We start from the raw sequence: 24,816 nt of genomic DNA, 5'->3' as shown, positions 1-24,816 counted from the left end.
CTAGAAACAGCCCTGTAGGCAACATCACCTTTTTTTGTTTTAGGAAGCTTTATTAAATTTACAACTAATGCTCTATAATAAATATTATTTACTTTTATTCTTCATGTTTAGAAGTTTAATTTAAAATGATGACTTTTTGTTGTATATAATGCATGATACTCATTTATGCTGTCAGGATAGTTGGGGTAAGTGAGAATGACTAAAGCTGGTTTCACATTGCAAAAACCTGCTTACAACTCGTTTTTGTAAACGTTTTTTTTAAATGGGTCAAAACCCAGTTAAACCCCTTTCACATTGCATGTTGTAACTGGTATATTGCAGTTTCAATACCATTTTTGTACCTTCAGATTCAACTCATTTCACCCTTAGAAAGCCATACAATGTCATTTAAAAAAAAAAAATCCTGCTTGTGGGCGGGGATCATGTGTGGTTATCATTTGTAGCAAATACTGTTTCTGAGCTGTTCAGACTGCAGGGAAAACGGCTCAGAAACGTGTAGGATCCTGCTTTTAACACGTTTCAAAATACCGGTATTTTGTAACCGGTAAATTGATTGTGGAGCTTTCATATTGCAGCTGGTACCGTTTTAAAGCACTTCAAAATCAGCAATATGCCGTGTTAACACTGCAATGTGAAAGGGGCTTAAGCGTTACCCCAGCCTCATCTGCTATTGGCAACTTGGTATAAAATAACATCTGAATAACTTTATATAAAATAATAATAATAATAATAGGTGGCCAACAACATGAGGCCCAATGTCCATTGAATAAGTTCCCAATCCTAAGCAATCTGCTAATTACCCTTGTTACACCTCAGTGAGTATTACTAGTGACAGGATGGGTCTGAATTATGCCAGTAAATTTACTGGCAGCTAGCCTCCTGCATTCAAAGTCCTCTTAGAAAATGGCGTCCCGACCTCTTGGTAGAGGTAATTTAATTCCAGATTCTTATATTGCGCAGCAAATTTTGTCCTTTTAACTTTAGGGATTCAAGTAAGGATTTATGCCAGGCTTCATACACAAAGAAAATTGTAACCCATATATTGCGGCCAAGATGTCTGTCTCACCTGGTGCGCTTGTGGACAGGATGAAGAATACCTGGATCTGATGAGTATGTAGGTGTCAGTGTTAGTTATTTAGTACCTGACTTGTGGGTCTCCCGTCATGTATCACGTTTTCAGGTATTCCTGATGAATAGTTCCCGTATTGGGTAGGTGATTCAGTGGGTATCAGTCGCTTGCTGTTTTGCTATCTGGATTTAGACATTTCCAAAGTTTAGATCACATCTCCAGGTATTTGTTTTACCCACCCACTGCAACATATGTGATGCACCCAAGATGATCGCCCTGCCAGGTACTTTCATGAGTACAGTATATGGAACAATCTGTGGAAGTGATGACTTATTTATTCATATAAGTAATTTATAACTCGAGAGAGAATTACTGAACCGATTTGGATCAGATTTTCACTGAAATGTTCTTGGCAATCATTTAAGTAATATAGTCTAGGTATCATTCCGTGGTGAACCCCCCCCCCACTGCCACAAACGTGTGCAAGTGACACAAACTTAAGTCTACCTCTATAGTGCTCCCACCAGCATGGGCACTGGGTGAGCAGGCTCCAGGTGCATTGATTCGACCACGTCATCTTCACACTTTTTTTTAAAGCTCTCTGTTTTTTTTTTCTTCTTGCATTTCATTGCTAAAATAAATACTGCTCTAATAAAAAACTAGAAGATATTAAGGGCAGGATGTTCTTACATCTGCAGCCCAGCTCCGCCCCCCTTCGCATACATAATTATGACATATGCTCTAACATATGCGATAATTATGGCAAAGGACAGCTCTTGCGTTAAGGGCTCCCCCCTCCCTCCGTTACCCGGCACTGTGCTGCTGCGGCGGGGGGGCTGGCTCTCCTCCCTGGCCTGCACCCGGAAGAGGATTATAGTGCAGGGAGGAGGAGGTCACAGGTCCGGGCAGCACTGCTCTGTGCTGCCCGGACACAGGTGAGGGGGGGTCGGTGCGGGCGGCAGGGTCGGTGCGGAGCAGCGGTGGGCCGCGTTAGAAGCCCATAGGCTTCTATGGGGCATAGCCAGATTTTTCTGGCGATGCCCCCCGTCGCGTTAACCCGGTGGGGGAGGCTTAGAGCATCCCAAAATGCGGTAAAAACGCGATAACGTGGTTTTTACCGCATTTTTAGTTTTGAGAATCTCCCCCTAAAACAGATGAGTGAATTAAAAAAATTGGTATAAAAGAAAATGAATAATCCTTCAGCAGTGATAAGTAGGCACTGCTAGTATCTTATATTTTACCACTGTCACCTTGGGATTGTGCCCAAGATGGCTTCCTCTCTTCTATTGTGGTTTTGGCTGCATACTTATTATAGAACTATGAGTCCTTTAGGAGAAAGGTGCTATATAACAAAGTATTATTATTATTATTATTATTATTATTATTATTATTATTATTATTATAATGAAGAAGGATTGTGCTGGGGTTGTGCACCCTGGTTCATTTATTTCCAAGGAGGGTATTATCAAAAGTTGGAGAGAGATAAAGCACCAGTCAGCTCCTAACTGCCATATTAAAAGCTAAGGCTTTGTTTTCAAAATGTCAGTTAGAAGGTTATTGGTTGGTGGTATATATCTCTCTCTTTACTTTATTTATCTCCTTTGAGATATATATATATGTATGTATATATACAGATATACCCCAGTAAATGCCTTATTTATATGTAATATACTATATGCTGATACCTGTATAGTTTATGACAGGCTGCAAGATACCTAATTTGATCCCTTATGTTGAATGGTATGAAATAATTAATTGATACCATACAATATATGGTACGTGCTAATAAATATATGTTTTAATATCTTTATTCATGAAGTTGTGATCTCTGTTATTATATATGCATAAAAGTGAGAGATATTCCAGATCTCTACTTGGGAGCTGCATTTTATGACTGGTGTGTACTAGATTATATAGATATAAAGATATGGATTATATATATTATATTAGATATCGATTATATGTATTATATTAGATATAGATTATATATATTATATTAGATATAGATTATATATATTATATTAGATATAGATTATATATATATATATATATATATTATATTAGATATAGATTATATATATTATATTAGATATCGATTATATATATTATATTAGATATAGATTATATATATATTATATTAGATATAGATTATATATATTATATTAGATATAATATAGATGTGATCAATTTTATGAATTAGTATATTGTGCCCTATATTTTATATGTTTTTTTTTGTTGGGTACCAATCCAGTCCCCTTCTAAGTACAACACACACACACACACACACACACACACACACACACACACACACACACACACACACACCGGCACACACACCGGCACACACACTGCTATTAAATCAGACTTCATACAAGAATACAGTATATGTTATTCTTTGTAGTGGTAGTGACCAGCGTAGATCCCCTCACTGACCAGCCGACTCATTTCCACAATGTAAAGTATACCTCTGATTTACCCACCTCTTCCCAGCAAGCCGGAGGGAATTTGTTCATTTAGTTCAGTACATTAGAGACATATAAGGAATCAGAACAAGCTATATACATTCAGGGTAATATAATCAGTAGGCATATACTGTACTGTAGGATCTGCACTTACACAGATAAGGTGTCTAGCTCACACATGCGCACTGACTGCCCCATGTCACTAGAATATTAGGGTGGGGTGAGAATAAGGGGAAGTCAGTAATCTGCAAACTTCAGTTCAACTTCAGTCCTTTCTGACACTGTCTGGGTGCAGAGGAGAGAGGGACTGACAGACAGCAGGTTATAGGAACAGCAGCTCCTGTATCCAGTGAGGACAGACCTGGCCAGGCCCTGCAACACTGATGGGCTCAGGAGGGAGGAGATAGGAAAGCCAGAAAACGTTATCTCTGGATTATCACCCAACTCATCTGTGTGGGACTCTCCTCTCCCTGCAGTATCACACCCAGGCTGACTGCTGGCGGTCTACCCTGTGCTCAGGATCCAGGTACTGTACATCCACCCATCTGCTGCAAGTTCCCTGACCCCACACTTCTCCCACTCCTCGTGTTTATCTCACACTAATCTATTGCAATGTATTGAGCTCAGATTCAAACCACTAAATTATTAAATGCAATGATTATTGTGCTGGTAAAGGCGATTACTAGGCGATTACTTGTATATACAGTGTTGGAACGTTCCTGGTGGTTTCCAACGTATAGAATTATCTGTGGCCGTTAGTTTCCGTTACATTTTAATTATACATTAGTGAGAACGTCATAAGGTTCTTTATCGCTCAATACAGTAATATAGAGAAAGAGAGAGAGATCTTTATATCATTTATATTATCGATATATTATCATTAAATAGGCGATAAATGAGTGTACTCAGCGCTGAGTGTATGTAACCAGTTATCGGATTGTGCATATTGCATTTATTATGCAGACAGAACGATGTACTTTGATTTTATTAAACAAATGATACAATAATATAAATAATAATAATAATAATAATAATAATAATAATAATAATAATAATAATAATACAAAGTTTATGTTTAGTGAAAACAATCACATTGACCCCAAGAATTGTCCCGGGGAAATGACCCAACAGAACATACATATATTATTATAGTAATTAGCACATACTGTACACTGACATTACGATTACACGGAGGAAGGTAAATGACAAACACCGTGATCGTGACTGTATGCTCTGCAGTAACTGTACAGATATCAGATGGGTTTGTTGCGTCTTTATTGCGACTTGTGTACGACTTTGGAGCGTACAATCTGTCAGTCAAATATATAATAATATATAATGTAATTATATACAGTATTAATATGATAACGGTAATAATGTAGTTTTGCTGAAGGCGGATGATTTGCCGATAGGACAGAGATGCAGTTAAATTCGCTATTTAATTCTTCTTCTTCTTCTTCTTCTTCTTCTTCTTCTTATTATTATTATTATTAGTATTAACAGTAGTAATAATAATAATTATAATAGAGCCCAATATCACAAGGTCCAGTAATTGATGAAACTAGATGGAAGATTAGATTGGGATAAATGACAAAATGTATCCATTCGTGGGATAGTTATAGAATAACAGCATTTCTGAAGCAGCCTGTATTATTATTATTATTATTATTATTTATATTATTATTATTATTTATATTATATCACTGCAGAGTAATATCTGGGTATAGTAGTCTGTATGTGCAATAATGAATGTTTATGTACTGTGCAATGTAATACTGTATTTCTTGCCTGTTGCCTTTTTATTTGGCGATCTGTAAGAATAATCTGATCTATTTTATTACAAATATAAAGTTTCCCTGTTTCTATAACTATTAGCAAATATTTCGTAGCCTTTCCAGCCAGTCACAAAGGGCAGATAAGCTTTTTCTTAATAATATATATTATATAAGGGGATCAGTCAGCAGCACTTTATGACATAAACAATGTCATTTATTATTACAAAATGTATATTTTTATAGGAGAAAATGATTATTGATAACAGGCGGTGTATTATGTTGTAATGTTATAATAGGAAACATTGTGGTACATTGAGATCAATTCACATACAGTTTTTTATAATGTAGTCGGTAGGTTTAGGTCAGGGGGCTTCTGATACTGTCATAGATCGCTGCGTTATCACACCATTACTGATATAAAGCCAGAAGCCACGTGTTGGGTTCTACACTGCTGCCCCTCTGGTTCCCATCTCCTGCATGCGGCTATCAGCTGTGAGCACTTATATAATGACATCACATACACCCAGCTGTATACACAGATGTTCCCAGTGCCTGATCTCTGCGGTATAAGTGATTCGCTGGCGTTACTGCACATACAGCTACTACAGAGGCTGAGCTGCGATCATGTACAATGGTAAGGAACGCTCAGATTCTTATATTGTGATACCAGCGTTCTAATACCAATCCCCAGAGGTAGGCAACTCGTGGTTCTCCATCTGTTAAGGGACTACAAGTCTCAGCATGGACATTAGGTATTTATACAGTCATATCACCAAACCCTGTCACTGTCACTTCACTCCCAAATATATATAAATGACTTAATAATATTAACTTCTGTCATAGTTGCTGGATAATAATATTACATGGCCTCACTCATGGTTTATATCCATTTTATATATATATATATAATATATATATATATATGTGTGTGTATATATATATATATATATATATATATATATATATATATATATATAGCCATAATACAATGTATATATTTCATCTATTTAGCCACATGATATGATTGCTAAAAAATTTAAATAAAGCGCAATAGTACTATTAAAAATAGTGACCTGTAGCCATATGTAAAAATGATAAATGTCAATATCACAGATATGTGATTGTGAAATAACTCATGAATCCGGCTTATGGTGCCCATACACTTGTGAGATATAGGCTACAATCATGCAATTTTGCTGAGTGACAAATAACATGGATCGCACGCCAATCGCATGTGTCACATGACGCGATGCACGGGCACGCTGGTCGAATCTCGCATCTCAAGATATTATGTGCTGCATATAATATTTATCGCATCGTATGTGTGTTCGAATGTGGTTTTTAAACACATGCGATTTATCACAATGCGATGTGCGACCTGCCAGTTTATATACCCGCAGATATCCCAGCCTTCATTCCATCGCCCGATTTCAGGTCACAAGGGGCATGCGATTTATCGTATGATTGTATGCACATTGAATGAGGGGAAAAAAGCACTTCAGATGCGATTTATCACACAGGGAGCTTCAAGGAAAATTACAGCGTGATATCGCATCACATCCAATCGCACATATGTATGGGCACTATTACTGTGATGGCAACGCAAAGGCCGGTTCCAAATGTAAGTGTATTATACAGAAGAGAAAATAAGCTAATGCTGGGTACACACACACAAAGATTTATATGTCCAGTCTGTCTGGAGGGAACATGAATCCAGCAATGTATTGGACAAAATGACAATCGATTATTTTCTTCTAAACACTGGTAAACATACAATTTTCTTTCAGACAAATTGATTTTTGATCTAACAAATTTGTCCAAATAATAATTTTGTCCATTTTCCAGCCTTTGTGAGCAAATTATACCCCTTTCACATTGCAAAAACCTGCTTTCAACCCGTTTTTCTAAACGTGTCTTAAAACTGGTCAAAAGCCAGTTAAACCCCTTTCATATTGCATGATGTAAAGGTATATTGCAGTTTAAATACCGTTTTGTACCTTTCAGATTCAACCCGTTTCACCCATATAAAGCCATACAATGTCATTTTAAATGTTTTTTTTCCTGCTTGTGGGCGGGGATCAAGTGTGGTTATCATTTGTAGCAAATACCGTTTCTGAGCTGTTCAGACTGCAGGGAAAACGGCTCAGAAACGTGTAGGATCCTGCTTTTAACACGTGTCAAAATACCGGTTTTCTGTAACCGGTAAATTGACAATGTAGCTTTCACATTGCAGCTGGAACCGTTTTAAAGCACAAAAAAAACGGCAATATACCGTGTTACAGCTGCAATGTGAAAGGGGTATGATTGAATTTCATATCCTTCCATTTATTACAAGATTTTTGTTCTCACCAGACAGATTGGACAGGTAAATCTTTAGCTTAAGATAGAGGAACGAACTTTGGAGAACTGATTTTTGTGAATGTGCATACGATTAGTGTTATTTATTTTCTCCATGTTACAAAATAATAATAATAATCCAGGTTTATAATAAAAAAAAACTATCTTTCTATCTATCTATCTATCTATCTATCTATCTATCTATATATATGTATATGTAGATATATAGATATAGATAGATAGATAGATAGATATATAGAGATAGATATATAGATAGATAGATAGATAGATAGATAGATAGATAGATAGATAGATAGATAGATAGATAGATAGATAGATAGATAGATACTGTAGATGGATAGATAGATAGATAGATAGATAGATAGATAGATAGATAGATACTGTAGATGGAGAGATAGATAGATAGATAGATAGATAGATAGATAGATAGATAGATACTGTAGATGGATAGATAGATAGATAGATAGATAGATAGATAGATAGATAGATAGATAGATAGATAGATAGATAGATAGATAGATACTGTAGATGGATAGATAGATAGATAGATAGATATGTAGATATAGATAGATAGATGGATGTATTTTTATTGTTGCAGTAGAACTTCCTAAACACTGAGTGGTAATTATTATCACCCCATAGTGCTATGTAATATACTGTAGCTTTCTATCTTGTTTTAATAGAAATGTAGTAACACAAAAAAACAAATAAACACTGCAATATTCATTATATTACATCAGAATTATACATACATGTTCTATGTTCTGATTCAAATTTGGGAGCAAAGAAAAAAAGTATCTTTGCAAATCCAAATGTTTGCACTGTAATTATAAAGCTTACCAGTATTTGTGGCCTAAAGTATATGCAAAAGTAGCCAGCATTTACCCTGCATGCAAAATAATACATTTACTTCTAGGATCCCTTGCATTAAAGCAAGTCCGGAATTGTGTAGACTAAAGTGACTGGCAAACAACCTCTTCATTCACCTATATCCTTATACATTAGAAAAAAATAATTGGTGCTTTAACTTTGAACAAGTAATTATTGTTAATTACAAGTAGTTATGCAGCTAATAAGAAACAATGGGTGTGATTGAAGTTCCTATTATACCCCTTTCACATCGCACTTTTAAAACGGCATATTGACGTTTTTTTTCCATTTTAAAACGTTTAAGGCTGCAATGTGAAAGTGCCAGAGTTGATTTACGGGTTAAAGTTAACCGGTATTTCAACACGATTAAAAAGCAGAGTCCTACACGTTTTAAAGCCGTTTTTTTGGCAGTTTGAACAGCTCTATTTCAATGGCTTGAAACGTTTCCCTTGGGGGTTAAACGGGTTGAATGTTTGAATGGTATTAAATGATTTTTAAAACGGTTTTCACCTGCAATGTGAAAGGTCTCAAGGCTCAGACCCGTTTTAAAGTCCCATTTAAGAATACTGTGTCATTACCCATTTCTGCAATGTGAAAGCAGTATTAGAAATAGATTGCAGGAATGGTGTCTTGATGTGAATTGGTTATTCACAATGTTATGGTGTGTACACACGGAGGCGATTATAGCAAATATCGCTGAAAATATGGTCGCTGAGTGACCATATTGCCAGTGATTGGAGTGTGCACCAGCGATAAATCGCCGGGTGAGCGCTTCCGTTTTCAGCCCCTGAATGGTCGCTGGTCGGAGGAGCATGCTCCTCCGACTAGCGACATCCCCTGCCTCTTCTCCCAGCAGTGTGACATTTTCATCTGCGACCATCTCTGGTCGCAGATGAAAATGGGACACTGAGCAATATGATTGCTGAGCAATATATTGCTAGCAATATATTGCCAGCGATCATATTGCCCCGTGTGTACGCACCTTAAGGGGTTGTTCTGTTTGGGAGCAGTACCTGTTTTACAACCTTTGCTGCAGATCCTGAGAGCAGCAGAGAGGAATGTTCTGCAGAACTGACAGTGGTGGGAAGGAAAGTGCTGCAGATCCTGAGAGCAGTGGAGAGGAATGTTCTGCAGAGCTGATAACGGTGGGAAGTAATGTGCTGCAGATCTGAGAGCAGTGGAGATGCATTGGGTTGACCAATGAAGGCCAACAGGGCTTAGGTTGACATGGCTAATGTCAACAGGGTCAGAAGGTCGATGCTAGCATTTGGTAGACAAAGGGAAGGTTGATAGTCAAAAAGGCTGACGTCAGTTTTTCATGTCTTCTTGAGCCGACATGTGCCGACAGGAGGTATTTCATGCCCTACCATCCACTATGGCGTGGTGGGAGAATACAATAGTGTGCCGAGGCACCGTACTCAAAGCATGGGGAGTGCAGCAAGGGAACGTGGTACACTTATTCCTTCACACTGCGTCCAGCTCTGCAGAACAAATGTCGCCATTTGGGACATGGACAGTGTCCATGTCAACTAAGTCGGCATTCGGGACAAAAACATGACAAACTCATTTTGACTTTCCCATTGTCGAGCTAATGCTTGTGTTGACCTTAGCCATGTTGAACACCCCCCCCCCCCCCCCCCCACACACACACACACACACACACACACACCTTGTGAGCATTTGGGAGATAAATATGATGTCATTGGTTCTACTGCTGTTATATAACTGTTATACTGTAAGTGACCCTTCTGCAGAGCATTCTCTTGGTACAGGTAGGTAACAGGGACATTGATGTTCATACCCTGATTTCACATTATGATGTGATGCTTATTACAGAAGGCAAAGGTGCAGCCCCTTGTAAGAGTGACAACCACTTGTGAGAACAATGCTGACAACTGATAACTTGTTGAATGCATTGAATGCTGTTGATCTTCCAAAGTTATATTCAAATTCTTATTTCATATAAGACAGAAAGACAATGGTCCCGGACCACTCTGTTTAGATCATTGTTGAGGATAATCTAAAATTATTATCACATTACAAGGTTTTAACAGGACTAAACCCACTGAATCTTGTTATTTTGCAGTGCCTGGTGTGGATATGGTGGAGAAAGTCCAGTGCCCTCTGGTGACCAGTCTGGTGCATGGCAGGGAAGAAACTCCTGGGACTTCTGAACAAGACTCTCATCTTTCCTTGGAAAAAGGGAAACTTGAGGTAGCAAGGGCCGGAGGAAGTAATGGCATGGGAGGGCGCCCAGCTGCTGCCAATGCTGCCCGTGAGAGAAGCAGAGTACAAACCTTACGCCATGCTTTCCTAGAGCTACAGAGGACTTTACCTTCTGTACCGCCAGATACCAAACTCTCCAAGCTGGATGTTCTCATACTGGCCACAACCTACATTGCCCATCTTACTCGCAGTCTCCAGGAAGAGGATGAGAACAGCCATGAACATCAGTCCACCATGCAGAGAACCTCATCCAATCTCAGTCCAGAGCTTCTGGGGACTCTACATAGTGGGGACGGATACTTACATCCAGTGAAGGTATGGAAATATGCTCCTAACGTGTCATTATTAAATTTAGATTGTCTATAATAACTGGTAAAAGTTCTCTATAAAAACCTGCTGTATTTTAAGCATTTTCAAGGGAAAGGGGAATTGGGAAACTTTTGCACTGGTTGGTACCCAATGTACCTAGAGGTATCCCCAATTACTGTTATGTATTACACTTAGTTATTCAGGTACTTGTTTCCTAGCACGGCCACAATCTTCTTGATCGTGTGCCTTAACTTTAAGGCACACGATGCCCACGATGGACCCGATTTTCTTTCAAATCAGGTCCATTTTACCGGCAAATGAAAAATCGGGTCCATCGCGTCGGTCGTGTGCCTTTAATAAGGCACACGACGCGACCGACGCGATGGACCCGATTCTCCATAGGCTTCAATGTTAAAAATATTTTAACATTGAAGCCTATGGAGAAATCGCGTCCATCGGGTCCATCGCGTCGGTCGCGTCGTGTGCCTTAACATGGCACACGACGCGACCGACGCGATGGACCCGATTTCTCCATAGGCTTCAATGTTAAAATATTTTTAACATTGAAATCGTGTCGGTCGCGTCGGTCTTGTGCCATTATAATGGCACAAGATGAGATGGACTTGATTAAGTCCATCTTCACATAGTAATCAATGGGAAAGGGGCCAATATGGGCCATTTCTCATTGTATATGGCCCCGTCATGCCCCCACATTGTAAACGCCACCCCACTATTGACGCCAACCCGAAGCGTGGCGAGCGCAGCGAGCCCGCGAGGGGCGGCGGTGCGCGTCCTCCGACCTTTTCATACCCCTACTATCCACGTCGGCGTGGAGTTGAGAATAGAATAGTGTGGCGAGCGCAGCGAGCCACCGAGCCCGAAGCGTGGCGAGCGCAGCGAGCCCCGCGAGGGGACGTGGATACCTTCACAGGTATCCGCGTCCCCTCGCGGGCTTCACAGGTATCCGCGTCCCCTCGCGGGGCTCGCTGCGCTCGCCACGCTTCGGGCTCGGTGGCTCGCTGCGCTCGCCACACTATTCTATTCTCAACTCCACGCCGACGTGGATAGTAGGGGTATGAAAAGGTCGGAGGACGCGCACCGCCGCCCCTCGCGGGCTCGCTGCGCTCGCCACGCTTCGGGTTAGCGTCAATCGTGGGGTGGCGTTACCAATGAGGGGCCATTTCAACCATCAGGGGTGCTGAAATTGGGGTCTGGGGGCTATTTTACATTGAATCCTATGTAAAATCGGGTCCCAGGGACCATTTTACATTGGATCCAATGTAAAAATCGGATCGCATCGGTCGCATCGGTCGCATCGCATGCGACCAAATCTCATGCGATGCGACCGACGCGATTTTTCCGACACGACCATCCCGATGCTAATCGGTGTGGCCGTGCTAGGAAACAAGTACCGTTATTCATTTTGGGGGTGCTGCCGAGGACAATAAATATAATGCAACAGAGAAAAAGAAATTAAGATTGTCTCTTTGTTGGCGCACTAATAAAGAAAGGTCATTTAAATGTACCTTTTATTATTTCTCAATAAAAATATATATTACGTGAAATATTCAAACTTAAAATAAGTATTAAATTGTATATATCAGGCTGTGTGTGCTTTTGTGTTTCACTTTTTAAATTTTTTTTATTTTTTGTTTCACTTTTTTTAATTTGTTATGATTATATTGTTATGCGTGATTGATTGTTAGAATATATCATCGTAACAAATATAAAAAAGTGAAACAAAAACACACACAGCCTGATATATACAATTTAATACTTATTGTAATACAAGTTTGAATATTTCAAGTAATATATATTTTTATTGAGAAATATTAAAATTTCCTTTCTTTATTAGTGCGCCAACAAAGAGACAATCTTTTTTTTTCTCTATTGTATTTGAAGTATAACTAATAAGAATACATTTGTTTTAATAATTGACTAATTTTAGCAAATGAGTCGATACAATTGTAGATTGGTTGGTGTAAATATAACCAGCTTTAGCAGTACCGTTGAAATTGCAGCCACACACATATATTTCATTTATTTATTTATTAGCAGTTTCTTATATGGCGCATACATATTACGCAGCGCTTTAAAAGCTGTGACGCACTATTATTACACTCACATATGCATACATCAAGCTGGATGTGTTTGGACTGTGCGAAGTAAACATGGCGGATCCCTCACTAACTTACTTCCATGAATAATGGCGCCATTGGTTAACATCACCGCTAGGCCAAATGTTTATCACTTGTGAGCAAATACATGTGAGCGAAGACATCACCTCACGTGCGGCCGCTTGCAGGAGAAATTATTCAATGGTCGCCGACCAGCCACTGATTTCTCCGGCCTTTCAGAAATAACTCAGTCTAAACTGACTTTAATTTCCCCCCGCAGATCGCTGAAGACGGGGCATCAGCCGCCCTACCTGAGCAGGCATCGGCCCCCCTGCATTCCAGGGGAACACCCAGGGTTTTCATGGGGATGACCATAAAATGCAGTGCATCCCCCTGCTCTGGCCTGGGGTCCCTTCCCGCCCTCCCCTACCCATGCGAACACCTCGGCGAGTGTGATACTCGCCAAAGACATTAGCACAGGGGGTCTGTATATGCGCTATACACGCATGCCCAAGCACAAACCCCCCACCATCAGAAGAGGAGCTAATTCATCCCCGTCCAATCACTGTTCAATCACCCCCTGTGTGCAGTGGACTGGAGAAGGATGAATGGCACAAACCCGACAGAACAGGTCGGGACAATCAAACATGTTTAATAAATCAAGTCACATGATCCATTCCAGACTGTTTTTCTGCATTGTACGAGTGCTGATCTTGGGCTAAATTCAAACGACGGGATGGAAAAAAAAAACATTTTGTGCTGCATGCGGAAAATGTAATTGCACAGTCTGGTTCAGTGTTGTGAGTGGAAAGCAGCCGAACCCAACGGTAAGACACAGCGTCTAACTAGAGCCGGTCAGTGTACAGAGTGTGTGACATAGGGCACAATTCAGACCTGATCGCTGGGCTGCGAGCTTGTAAACGCCGCCCCATGCCTCCCTGCACACGCAAATTCCTGCCCATGTACACAGCTGTGGATTAGTTTGGACTGTGCACATGAGCGGAGAACCATTCGCAGTCACTCGCCATGGAATGGTTTCCCCCTCTGTTCCCCCAGGACTTACTAGGCGATGGCTGGGGGAAGAAGGAGGCCACTGCTGCATTTTCTGGGGCACTCCCGGAAAACACAGGGTTACCATCCTTACCATGGCTAAAGGGTGTCAATTACCCTGCAAGCAGCCAGCGATGGCGAATTTGAAGCCCTGCATTCCCGACTTTGATAGCTGATCGATTCTACCATCTGGGCAAAGTTTGTGCCAAATCGGCCGCATTAACCCTTTGAGTGCCAACATCTTTGTGCGAAATGTGCAAAAATTCTGCTCAAAATGCCGGCGTCGCCCACGTTTGTTATATAAATTCAAGCAATAATGTGTTAAAAAAAGAAGATATTTCCTATCTAATTTAAACATTTTCAGGTCATTATGAGGAGTATAAGTGTCTGCTTGGGCAATTTTCACACCAATTTTTACAAATTCACTTGGCACTCAAAGGGTTAAGGGCTGGATTCATTAAACTAAAAATGCCGTAAAAACCCAGTTATCTGGGTTTTTACTGCATTGTGGGATGCTCTAAAGACAGGTGTCCGCAAAAGCTGGCGATGCCCCATTGAGGAGAGCCCGCCCGCCTGCAGCAGAAGCATAAAAGCCGGGTAAGGGAGGAAGGGGGGAGCAGCCGGGACCCGCGGCGCATCGCTGGCTCACCGCAAAGGACAGCTCTTACCGCAAGAGCTGTCCTTTGTCATAATTATCGCATATGTTAGAGCATATACAATAATTATGTCAGCGGCAGCTGGCGGTGTGCGGTGGAGGGGGAGGGGGCGCGGATTTTAGAGAATCCCACCCTAAGTCTGTTAATCAAATGGATATCATGGAGGCATGCCATGCGGTACAGCTGTCCTTACTTCGCTAAAGGTGACAGACACATTTAAAAGGCAAAATAAATCCCTTATTCTATCAAAAAACATTTATCCTCCCAATAACCTGTATTTAGCTGTTTTCAAGTCAAGTATTTTTTGGCCATTGGTTTCACCAAGAGTTTCCCCAGTTGTGGCAAAATGAAGACAGGCAGAGAGTGAGTAGGTATTGTATTTTAATTGAAATGGTTTATTTTCCTAGAATTCAGATGTTTGATGCACCTGGATTAACGGGTTTAGTGATAATCCTGTGTTTTATTGCTGGTGGCACCCAAAGAAAGGAAAGGCTAACATCTATCATCTTGGCCAACTTGATGTTGTATGAGCCACTCAGAAATCTCTTAGGGGGTTATTCTGGTTTACTCCTTCTGGCACATTCCTTCTCAAATGGACAAAACCATGTGCACTGCAGGTGGGGTAGATGTAACTTGTGCAGAGAGAGTTACATTTGGGTGGTGTTTTCCTTCAAAGTGAGATCTACATTGCAGTGTAAAAATAAAGCAGTCAGTATTTTCCCTGCACAGAAAACAAATAACTCTCCCAAATCTAAAGCCCCATAAACACGGGGGAGATATATTGCTCAGCCATATATGGCTGAGCAATATTTGGCTGAGCAATATATTGCTCTGTGTCTCCTGTTCATCAGCGACCAGAGATGGTCACTGATGAAAAAGAAACTGCCGGGGGGAGCCCGGCAGTGGTAATCAGCTGGTCGCAGGAGCATGTTCCTGCGACTAGCGATCACTACAGGGGTAAAAACGGGAGCGTGCACCCGGCGATATATCGCCGGTGCACACTCCCATCGCGGGCAATATGGTCTCTCAGCGACCATATTTCCCGCGATATTACACAAAATCGCCCCCGTGTTTACGCACCTTAACTCTCTCTGCACATGTTATATCTGCCCCCCTGCAGTGCACATGGTTTTGTCCATTTAAGAAGAAATTTGCCTGAAGGAATGAACCAGAATAACCCCCTTAATGCATGAGACATTTGTTCCTTTTATTTATCGCACTACAAAATCTCAGTGAGCTCAGACATTATGGAGGAAATTTAGTAGGCTGAGAGAATCAGAAAGTGAGAGATTTGGTAAGAAATCTCCAGGTTTGGTACTTATGTATTATCTGGGCTCCCATGTTAAATGCACCCCATTTTTTCATACCCCTACTATCCAACTACGCACGGAGTTGATTTTATATAGTGTGGCGAGCGCAGCGAGCCACCGTACCCGAAGCGTGGCGAGCGCAGCGAGCCCCGCGAGGGGACGCGGTCTCATAAGAAAAACGGTAGCCCAGATATTACATAAGTACCCCAGGTTTTTATAAAGCGGCAATCATTTACACTGCAAAACCAGTTTGATTGCCGCGTTAAAATAAATCATTTTGTTTGCCTTTGTTTATGGAACAATTTTTATCCAATCAGGTTAAAATAGAATAAAAACAAACTGTTTTATTTTTGCACCCTAACCTGATTGGCTGTTTGAGAGGAACATGTACCCACCGCACCGTCCCTTTTTGGTGAATATGCATTGATAATGTATAATTCACATTCCTAAAACCTATATGGCAGCTTTATATTATATTTTATTAAAATACTTTCACAATATCCCAAGTACAAACATACAAATACTATTCATTTCTTCAGTATTTTATTGACTGAATGAATGTTTAGCATGCACAAATAACTGTCCTATTAGCCAGCCTTGCCATAGAGGGCAGTACTTGAACCAATACTTCATTCTACTTTTCTGCAATATGTTACCACATTGGAAGAAAACATTAACAGATTCAATAAGACAAGTTGCCTTATATAAAAGACACTTCCAGAAATACTGTATATACAGTTACTCTCTCATTTGTATGATATGGTTTTTCATTATTCAGTCATTTACACTTCATATTCGCAGACGCCTCATTCTCTATCGCAATGGTTTCCTGAGCACCCTTAGGAGAATTTTTTTCTTATTGATACATTTTGAAAATAAAAATAAAAAATGAAGTGACCTGTGCCAACCTGTCATTCTTAGGATCAGTTATGTTTTGGTGTACAGTTATGCTTCTGTTTGTTCACATAGTTTATGATTTAACATCTTCTTCTTTCCTTCTGCCCAAAAAATCCATCTAATTTCGGGATGCGGTCATTTGGTCTACAGCATGATGATCGACGGTCATTAGGTCGACACCATTAGGTCACAGTGAAAAATCCCATGTCTACCTTTTGACTGTCGACCTAGACATTGTCGAACTAATGACCTGTCAAACTAATGACCTTTCGACCTATAACCATGTCGACATTTTCCCATGTCAACCTAGACCCATGTCGACCTTTTTCCATGTTGACCTAATGACTGTTGACCATCATGCTGTAGACCAACTGATCCCAACCCCTAATTTCAGTACACTAATGCTGCCCGGTATTTTGGAGCCGGAATTTTTAAACGTTTCTAAAAACAGGTCAGGCAGCTCTTAACCCCTTTCACACTGCATATCTGAAACAGTATTTTACTGTTTCAATGGCGTTTTTGACGGAGACACTTTCTCCAATTCCACACCCCCCCCCCCCTTTAGGCATCCTCGATTCCTACCAACCCCCCCCCTGAGGCATCCTATCATTCCCCCCCCCCCCCCCCTGGCCAGCGCAGGGAAGGGATCCGGGCAGCAGGCTCAGGTCGGTAGCACTGGTGGGCAGGGGGTCCCTGCGGCGTATGTGAAGTCATCAGCGGTAGTGGCGTAGCTACATATGTGGCAGGCCCTGCGACAGCTTGGGGCAGCGGTACCAGTGGGGTGACCCAGGAAGCAGTGAGTGCAGAGCTGGTCGCGCCCTGTACATATCTAATGAGCAGGGACCCAGTGCAGTGCATATTGAATGTACAAGTCCCCACCTCGTGCATATGTAATGAGGGGGACCTGCTCAGCGCTCACTGCTGCCTGGGTCACCTGTCAGCTCAGCAGGCGGCGCCTGTAGTCCATCGCCTCGTTCCTTCTTAGGGGACGGACCGGGGGGGGGAGAAAAACTTGTAGCTACGCCACTGATCGGTGGGGTCCCTGCGGCAGATGGAAATGTCTTCGTCTGGCACTGCCTCCGTGCATATCTAATGAGCGCAGTGCATATTTAATAAACGGGTCCCCAACCAGCTCATTAAATATGCACTGTGCTGGGTTCCGATCATTAGATATGCACAGAGCGGGGCCAATAGTTCTCACTGTTGCCTGGGTACCGTTTCAGACTTGTTCAGACAGCAAAAAAAAAAATGGGTCTGAAACGGGTAGGACCCTGCTTTTTTTACCGTTTCCAAATACCGGATTTTTGGAAACGGTAAATTCACTCTGCACCTTTCAGACCGCACATATTACCGTTTAAAAACGGTTAAAACCCAGCAAAATACCGACTTACAGGGCTATTTTTCAGCAGGCTCCAGCAGGAACTGAGGCCCTTATTCTAGTTCACTCTTTCTGACAAAATATTTCTTAGATGGACAAAACCATATGCACTGCAGGTGAGGCAGGTGTAAAACCCCACCCAAATCTAATTATCTCTGCACAAGTAACACCTGCCTTACCTGCAGTGCACATGGTTTTGTCCATCTAAGAAATATTTTGTCAGAAAGAGTGAACTAGAATAAGGGCCTCAGTTCCTGCTGGAGCCTGCTAAAAAAATAGCCTTGCCGACTTATAAGTGCGGTCTGAAAGATGCATAACTTCAATTCGAGAAAATACAATCACAGTAATGGAAACTACAATAATCTCTAACAGTTTATTGTATAACTGTAGTTTACTCACTGCTATGGCTCCAAAAGCACCAGGGAGCAGAAAAAGATGCCATATGGCTGTACTGTATATTCATCTATTACACCAGTGTATGACGCAGCTATCAGAGGTGACTCATACACAGTAATAGCAGGTGTGCATTACATTATGATAAATGGAAAGTTACCCAGAATGAATAGAACTTGTGGTTTCTTCATAAGAGGTGCGGTCATAAGATAGAAACACATTCCTAGAATATAGAGATAAAGTGGTATATTTATAAAGCTGAGAAAACACAGAATACATTGTTTATCTCAGTTTCTCAAAATTGTGGTAAGCTTCCGAAAAACCACTGACCTACCTTTCTGCCACTTACTGTGGTCCCTACTTTATTTAACAAAAATCTATGTCAGTATGATGTTAGCTCTGTCTGGCAATGGAGATAAGGGCTCCCATCACAAATCACAAATGAAAAAAGTAGGGCGGGGTGAAACAGATATGGTGGAGGGCAAAGTCACAGATGTGGGTAGGCTACAGTGGCGTAACTATGGTGTGGCAGACCCCGCCGTTGCTTGGAGAAGCCAGCGCCGATGGGGTCTGCAGGGCGCAGCTAAATATACCCAAGCTGCCATGCAGGAATGACCAGCGAAGTGAAAGGGGAGGCGGGGGCTCTCACCCGCAACAATGACAGTCTGCTCCCATCCACAGCGCTGACAGTCCTGCTCCTACCCACAGCGCTGGTTAGGTAAGAGGAGATGCTCCGGTGGGAGACGGGACACTGCACTGTAGACATAGTCACGGACCTTGCTGCTCCTGCTTGTCGGCTATTTCAAATCTTGCGCTGCCACATGAAACCGAGAGCTGGCGCGAGATTTGAAATAGCCGACGAATAGCCAGGTCCATTTTCCAGTGTCCCGACGCAGACCTGCTCTGATACCACTGGGCTATGGTTGCCCAGCTGCCTGTCGCCACACTCAGCTGTCACCTCACTCACTGCTCTTTAAACCCCCCTATGCCTCTGCTTACTTAATAGTAATCTTGCACCATATGGGGACATTATATTGAGCACTGTCATCACTGGACAGACTTCCAAATAACTATTGCTTGAGGGGTTCAGTTTTTTATACTGAAAGCGGTACTCTTTACTTAGCACGGCGCCCATCGCGGCCATCGCGGGCATTGAATGCACTAAAAAATCGGGTGCGACACGACCGACGCGATGCCCGCGATTTCCCATAGGGAACAATGTTAAATGTCTCAATTGACCCGATTTTCCTGTTCAATGCCTCAATTGACCCGATTTTTCCATAGGAAACAATGTTAAATGGCCCACAGAGGCCAAATAGGCACCCTGAAGTGTGAAATGGCCCCCACAATTGTTAACGCCACCCCACGATCAACGTGAACCCGAAGCGTGGCGAGCGCAGCGAGCCCGCGAGGGGCGGCGGTACACGTCCTACGACCTTTTCATACCCCCACTATCCACGTCGGCGTGGAGTTGAGAATAGAATAGTGTGGCGAGCGCAGCGAGCCACCGAGCCCGAAGCGTGGCGAGCGCAGCGTGCCCCGCGAGGGGACGCGGATACCTGTGAAGCCCGCGAAGGGATGTGTTTACCTGTGAAGGTATCCGCGTCCCCTCGCAGGGCGCGCTGCGCTCGCCACGCTTCGGGCTCGGTGGCGAGCTGCGCTCGCCACACTATTCTATTCTCAACTCCACGCCGACGTGGATAGTGGGGGTATGAAAAGGTCGTAGGACGCGTACCGCCGCCCCTCGCGGCGGGTCAATTGAGGCATTGAACAGAAAAATCGTGTCAATTGAGACATTTAACATTGTTCCCTATGGGAAATCGCGGGCATCGTGTCGGTCGCGTCGCACCCGATTTTTAGTGCATTCAATGCCCGCGATGCCCGCGATTTTTTTACCTGCGATGCCCACGATCAAAATCGTGGGCGCCGTGCTAGGTAAAGAGTACCCTGAAAGCTATTGTGCACTTTAAATCACTGTAGCTTTATTAGTTATAGCACAGAAGCTTCTGTGCAAATTCTACCCTGCTCATTATTCCACTCCCCTGTGGCAACGAACATTTTACTCCCCACGGCAACGAGCATTCACTCCCCTGTGGCAATGAGCATGTAATCTTCAGTGACATTGAGCATGAAGTCTCTAGAATTGATCAAGAAACCCCTATCAAGTAACATGTAGGTAAGGGGCACTTATGTGGCATAATATGTAATAGCCAATACTGAGTGGTATAATATGTAATGGGCATCATGGTGTGTTACATTTTTTTGTTGCAAGGTGTAGCCCCCCGACACCAGTGAAGCCCCACCCCCAGGGTGCGATTGGCTTGTGGGCCATTTACTGAAAGAACAGGTATGGGCATTGATGGGTAAAACCATTGATGGTTTCCAACTATTCACTCAAAGACCATTGATGGCCACTCACAGTTTTTCCATTGATGGCAACCATCGATAGTGAACACACCGATGGATATCCATTCCCTATACTGAGGAGTTTTACTAAATTCCAGAAGTACGATGTTATGTATTGTTGTGATATGCAGCAATACATATTGATTGTTACCGCAGCTGCATGCAAAATAGACTCTTTACAATGTACCCGTCTTTCTCCTACTACCTGTCTTTCTCAAACCCAGCCTGTAACATGACAGTTAGGGGCTGATTGGCTGGCTGTTTATCACTCTCCATTTTATCACTTTTTGAAGCTTAAGACACCTGGCCCTAAATAACAGTGGGCCTGGACTGAGGGATTATATGTGGGAGACAATATTACTCAAGAACCCAGTTTCCAGTGATTCAGTATTTTTTTTTTATTAAAAAATTCCTTAAGTACCAGTGACGGCAAAATCAGCACATTTTTGTCACTGGTATTCAAATAGACACCCCGTGTGCAAGACATATGAGACATTTACTTAATGGGGCCTACACACATAGCGATTTAGGGGCCTCTATATTGCTCCATGTGTAGAGGCCATAGTGATAGCGATGCAAGCACGGCCCGCACATCTCTAACGCCCCCGTGATTAATATCCATTGATAGATCGCTGAGCACACATCGCTGGCACATTGCTGTTTGCTGAGTGATCTTGCTGAGTGTTTTGAGCAATCTATCATATCTCAGAACGCTCAGCACATATCCCCGTGTGTAGACCCTTTTACAATGCCGTTTTATGTTTGAATTCCTTGGTCGCAGACAATAGTTACTTACTAACAGCCTGGCGTGTCTTTAAGGCGTCTACGCATTGATCAGACCATAATTCCAAGCTAAACTGGAGAGAGCTGCTGCCAGGATAATTTCTTATTTTATATATTTACTTTTTATGTCTTTCAGAAATGGCCGATGAGATCCAGACTTTACATAGGAGCCACAGGACAGTTTCTACACAAGTCATCTGGATCTGAGAACCGAGACCTAGACGAGAACGCCCAGCGATCAGAAAGCTAAGACTGGGGCATTCCCTGTGCTGGAAAACAAAATCCAATCAAGACTGGATTTGTCTTTCCGTCTGCAACTGCTCAAGGCCTGTCTCAAACAGCTTGGTGAACCTAAGGCCATAGTATAGATGGTGCCATAGACTTACTAATTATTGAATCAGCCCATCCACTTTACATACAGCTATATTTATTACAATATACAGTCATATTGGTAAATCTGATTATTACAATGTTATTACAATATATGCCTGGTACCTTTTAGTTCCTTCATTAATGTGTATATGTATAGTGTGCATCAGGGGCAAAACTCTGCTAGGCAATGGAGTCATCTGCTGCCGGGCTCCTGCTCCCAAGGGGGAACCTCTCCTCCTCTGCTACTTTAAATCAGTACTTCGAAAGCTATCGAAGTCACTTCTGTAGCTAAATTCTGAAATATATGTGTTTTCTCTCTCTCTTTCTCGACATATATAGAATATAGATAATGATATATATATATATGTATATATATATATATGTATAGAACACATATTTCAGAACAGAAATATATATATATACATATATATATATATGTTTACAGTGTGTGTATAGACCTTGATTTCTGCCATCACGATGACTATTTAAATGCCCTGTACCCTGTAGCCATGTATTTATACCATGTTCTTGTCCTACATTGTTTTATACTGTAAGTCGTTTTCTTGTATTGCTCAAATGTTTTATGTACTTTGCTAGGCGCTGTGGAACCCTTGTGGCGCCATATTACTATAAATAATAGTAATAATAAAAGGTCAATTCTAAATCGAGGTTGTGTTGCAGTGACTAAATGGCATATTTACTAAGGATTAGAAATCTATATAACAATGTCTGTTAGTAAATATGACTTTTAATCCCTGAAACGCAAAACCGCTTTAGAATAATTTAAAATAAAATAAAATTGATCCCTTTGGGGGGTATTCAATCCCGGGTCACGCCTGTCAATCTGTCCCGAGAGCCGCGACCCTGGCCTGTCTTAATTTTGCTCGACCGCATAACGGCAAAAAGGGGTCATGCCCACGTAAAGGGCCCTGGATTGTCGAGATTCGTTGATGATCTCGTCAATTCATGGCTATTATCACCAAAGCGGGCCCGACAGCTTTTAAAGTCAGGCCCATTCTGTCGATCTGCTTCTTCAATGCTGTTGGATAAGACTGAAGTAGGCGTCCCCCGCTATTTCCCCTGTCGGAGATAGCGGCGGAGTTTGAATATCCCCCATAGTGTCTAAGGCAGGGGTCTTCAACCCATGGCCCGCGGGCCACGAGTGGCCCGCCGAGTTGTTTTAGGTGGCCCGCCAGTGAATTGCGTTTTTTTTAATTAAATGCCGTGCTGATTAAAAAAAAAAATCCTTCCACGCACTGTCCCCTTAAAATCCTTCCGCGAGCTGTCCCCTTAAAATCCTTCCGCGAGCTGTCCCCTTAAAATCCTTCCGCGAGCTGTCCCCTTAGCAGTGGGACGCGGCGGAGGTGGATGTGCTGGCTGGGGCGGGCGGGACTGTGCGCGAACATGCGCATTGTGTACTTCCTGACGCCGCGCACCCGTCCCGCCCGTGCCCTTTCAGACAGCCGGGAGACTGAGTGAGTGTGACAACCACCGGCAGGCGCGCACCTGTCCCTGCATGCTCCTTGGCTGTTAAGACAGCCGACGCCGCCAGCAGCAGCAGCAGCCCTCTGAAGGAGACCTCTTCAAGGGACACTATGGCAAGTGTCTCATGAGAGGGTGATGCTGGCTAGCTACTGCGGTGCTGACTAGGGGGGAGGGGGGGGGCTGGCAGTGCAATGTGGCCTGTGTATGGGGAGGGTGCTGATTATGGGGGAGGGGGGCTGGCAGTGTAATGTGGCCCTGTGTATGGGGAGGGTGCTGACTATGGGGGAGGGGGGCTGGCAGTGCAATGTGGTGCTGACTAAGGGAGGGCTGGCATGCTGCGCAATGCAGTGCTGACTATGGAGGGCAATACTAGGGCATTTTGTGATGGACACTACTGGTGGCATTTTATGAGGGACACTACTGGTGGCATTTTGTGAGAGGCACTGCTGGGGGCATCATATGCATAAGCAGGAGTATTGGGGGCCTTATAGTGCAAGGTGCAATGGGCATCATGATGTGAGGCATAATGTGCAATGGGTGTCACGGTGTGTGGCATAATGTGCAATGGGCATCCCGGTGTGTGGCATATTGTGTAATGGGCATCATGGTGAGTGGCATAATGTGTAATGGGCATCATGGTGTAATGGGCCTTCATGTTTATATGTCACTGTGCGGCCTTAGGACAGCCAACTTAAGCGTGGAAGGACAACAACCATTCCTGCGGTAACCAATGTCTGGTCATGCAGGTTGCAAAAGTGAGATGTCAGGTAATTTTTTTCCTGCTAGTTCACACTCTTATAATTAGACCACACCCCATTTTGGGAGTGCACGCCATAGGCGCGCGCAATTTCTTAAATACCAAATTATGTATGGGGGGGGCTGCATTTTTATTCTGTTCGT

The 24,816-nt window shown here is 42.5% G+C and overlaps 1 protein-coding gene across 1 annotated transcript; it reads left to right on the top strand.

Annotated features, from left to right (window-relative positions):
* The first annotated feature begins 3,887 nt into the window (after positions 1-3,887).
* TCF24 (transcription factor 24) lies at positions 3,888-22,764 on the top strand. Its single transcript, XM_083186224.1, has 3 exons — positions 3,888-4,057; positions 10,621-11,075; positions 22,196-22,764. Exons 2-3 carry the CDS (start codon positions 10,635-10,637, stop codon positions 22,307-22,309), a joined length of 555 nt encoding a protein of 184 aa, XP_083042350.1. The 5' UTR covers positions 3,888-4,057; positions 10,621-10,634; the 3' UTR covers positions 22,310-22,764.
* Positions 22,765-24,816: the final 2,052 nt, after the last annotated feature.

The sequence above is a fragment of the Crinia signifera genome, chromosome 5 (genome assembly GCF_055691185.1).
Source record: "Crinia signifera chromosome 5, ASM5569118v1, whole genome shotgun sequence".
NCBI classification, from domain to species: domain Eukaryota; kingdom Metazoa; phylum Chordata; class Amphibia; order Anura; family Myobatrachidae; genus Crinia; species Crinia signifera.
Note: the sequence above shows the minus strand (reverse complement) of the source record. Positions and strands in the feature narration are given on the sequence as shown.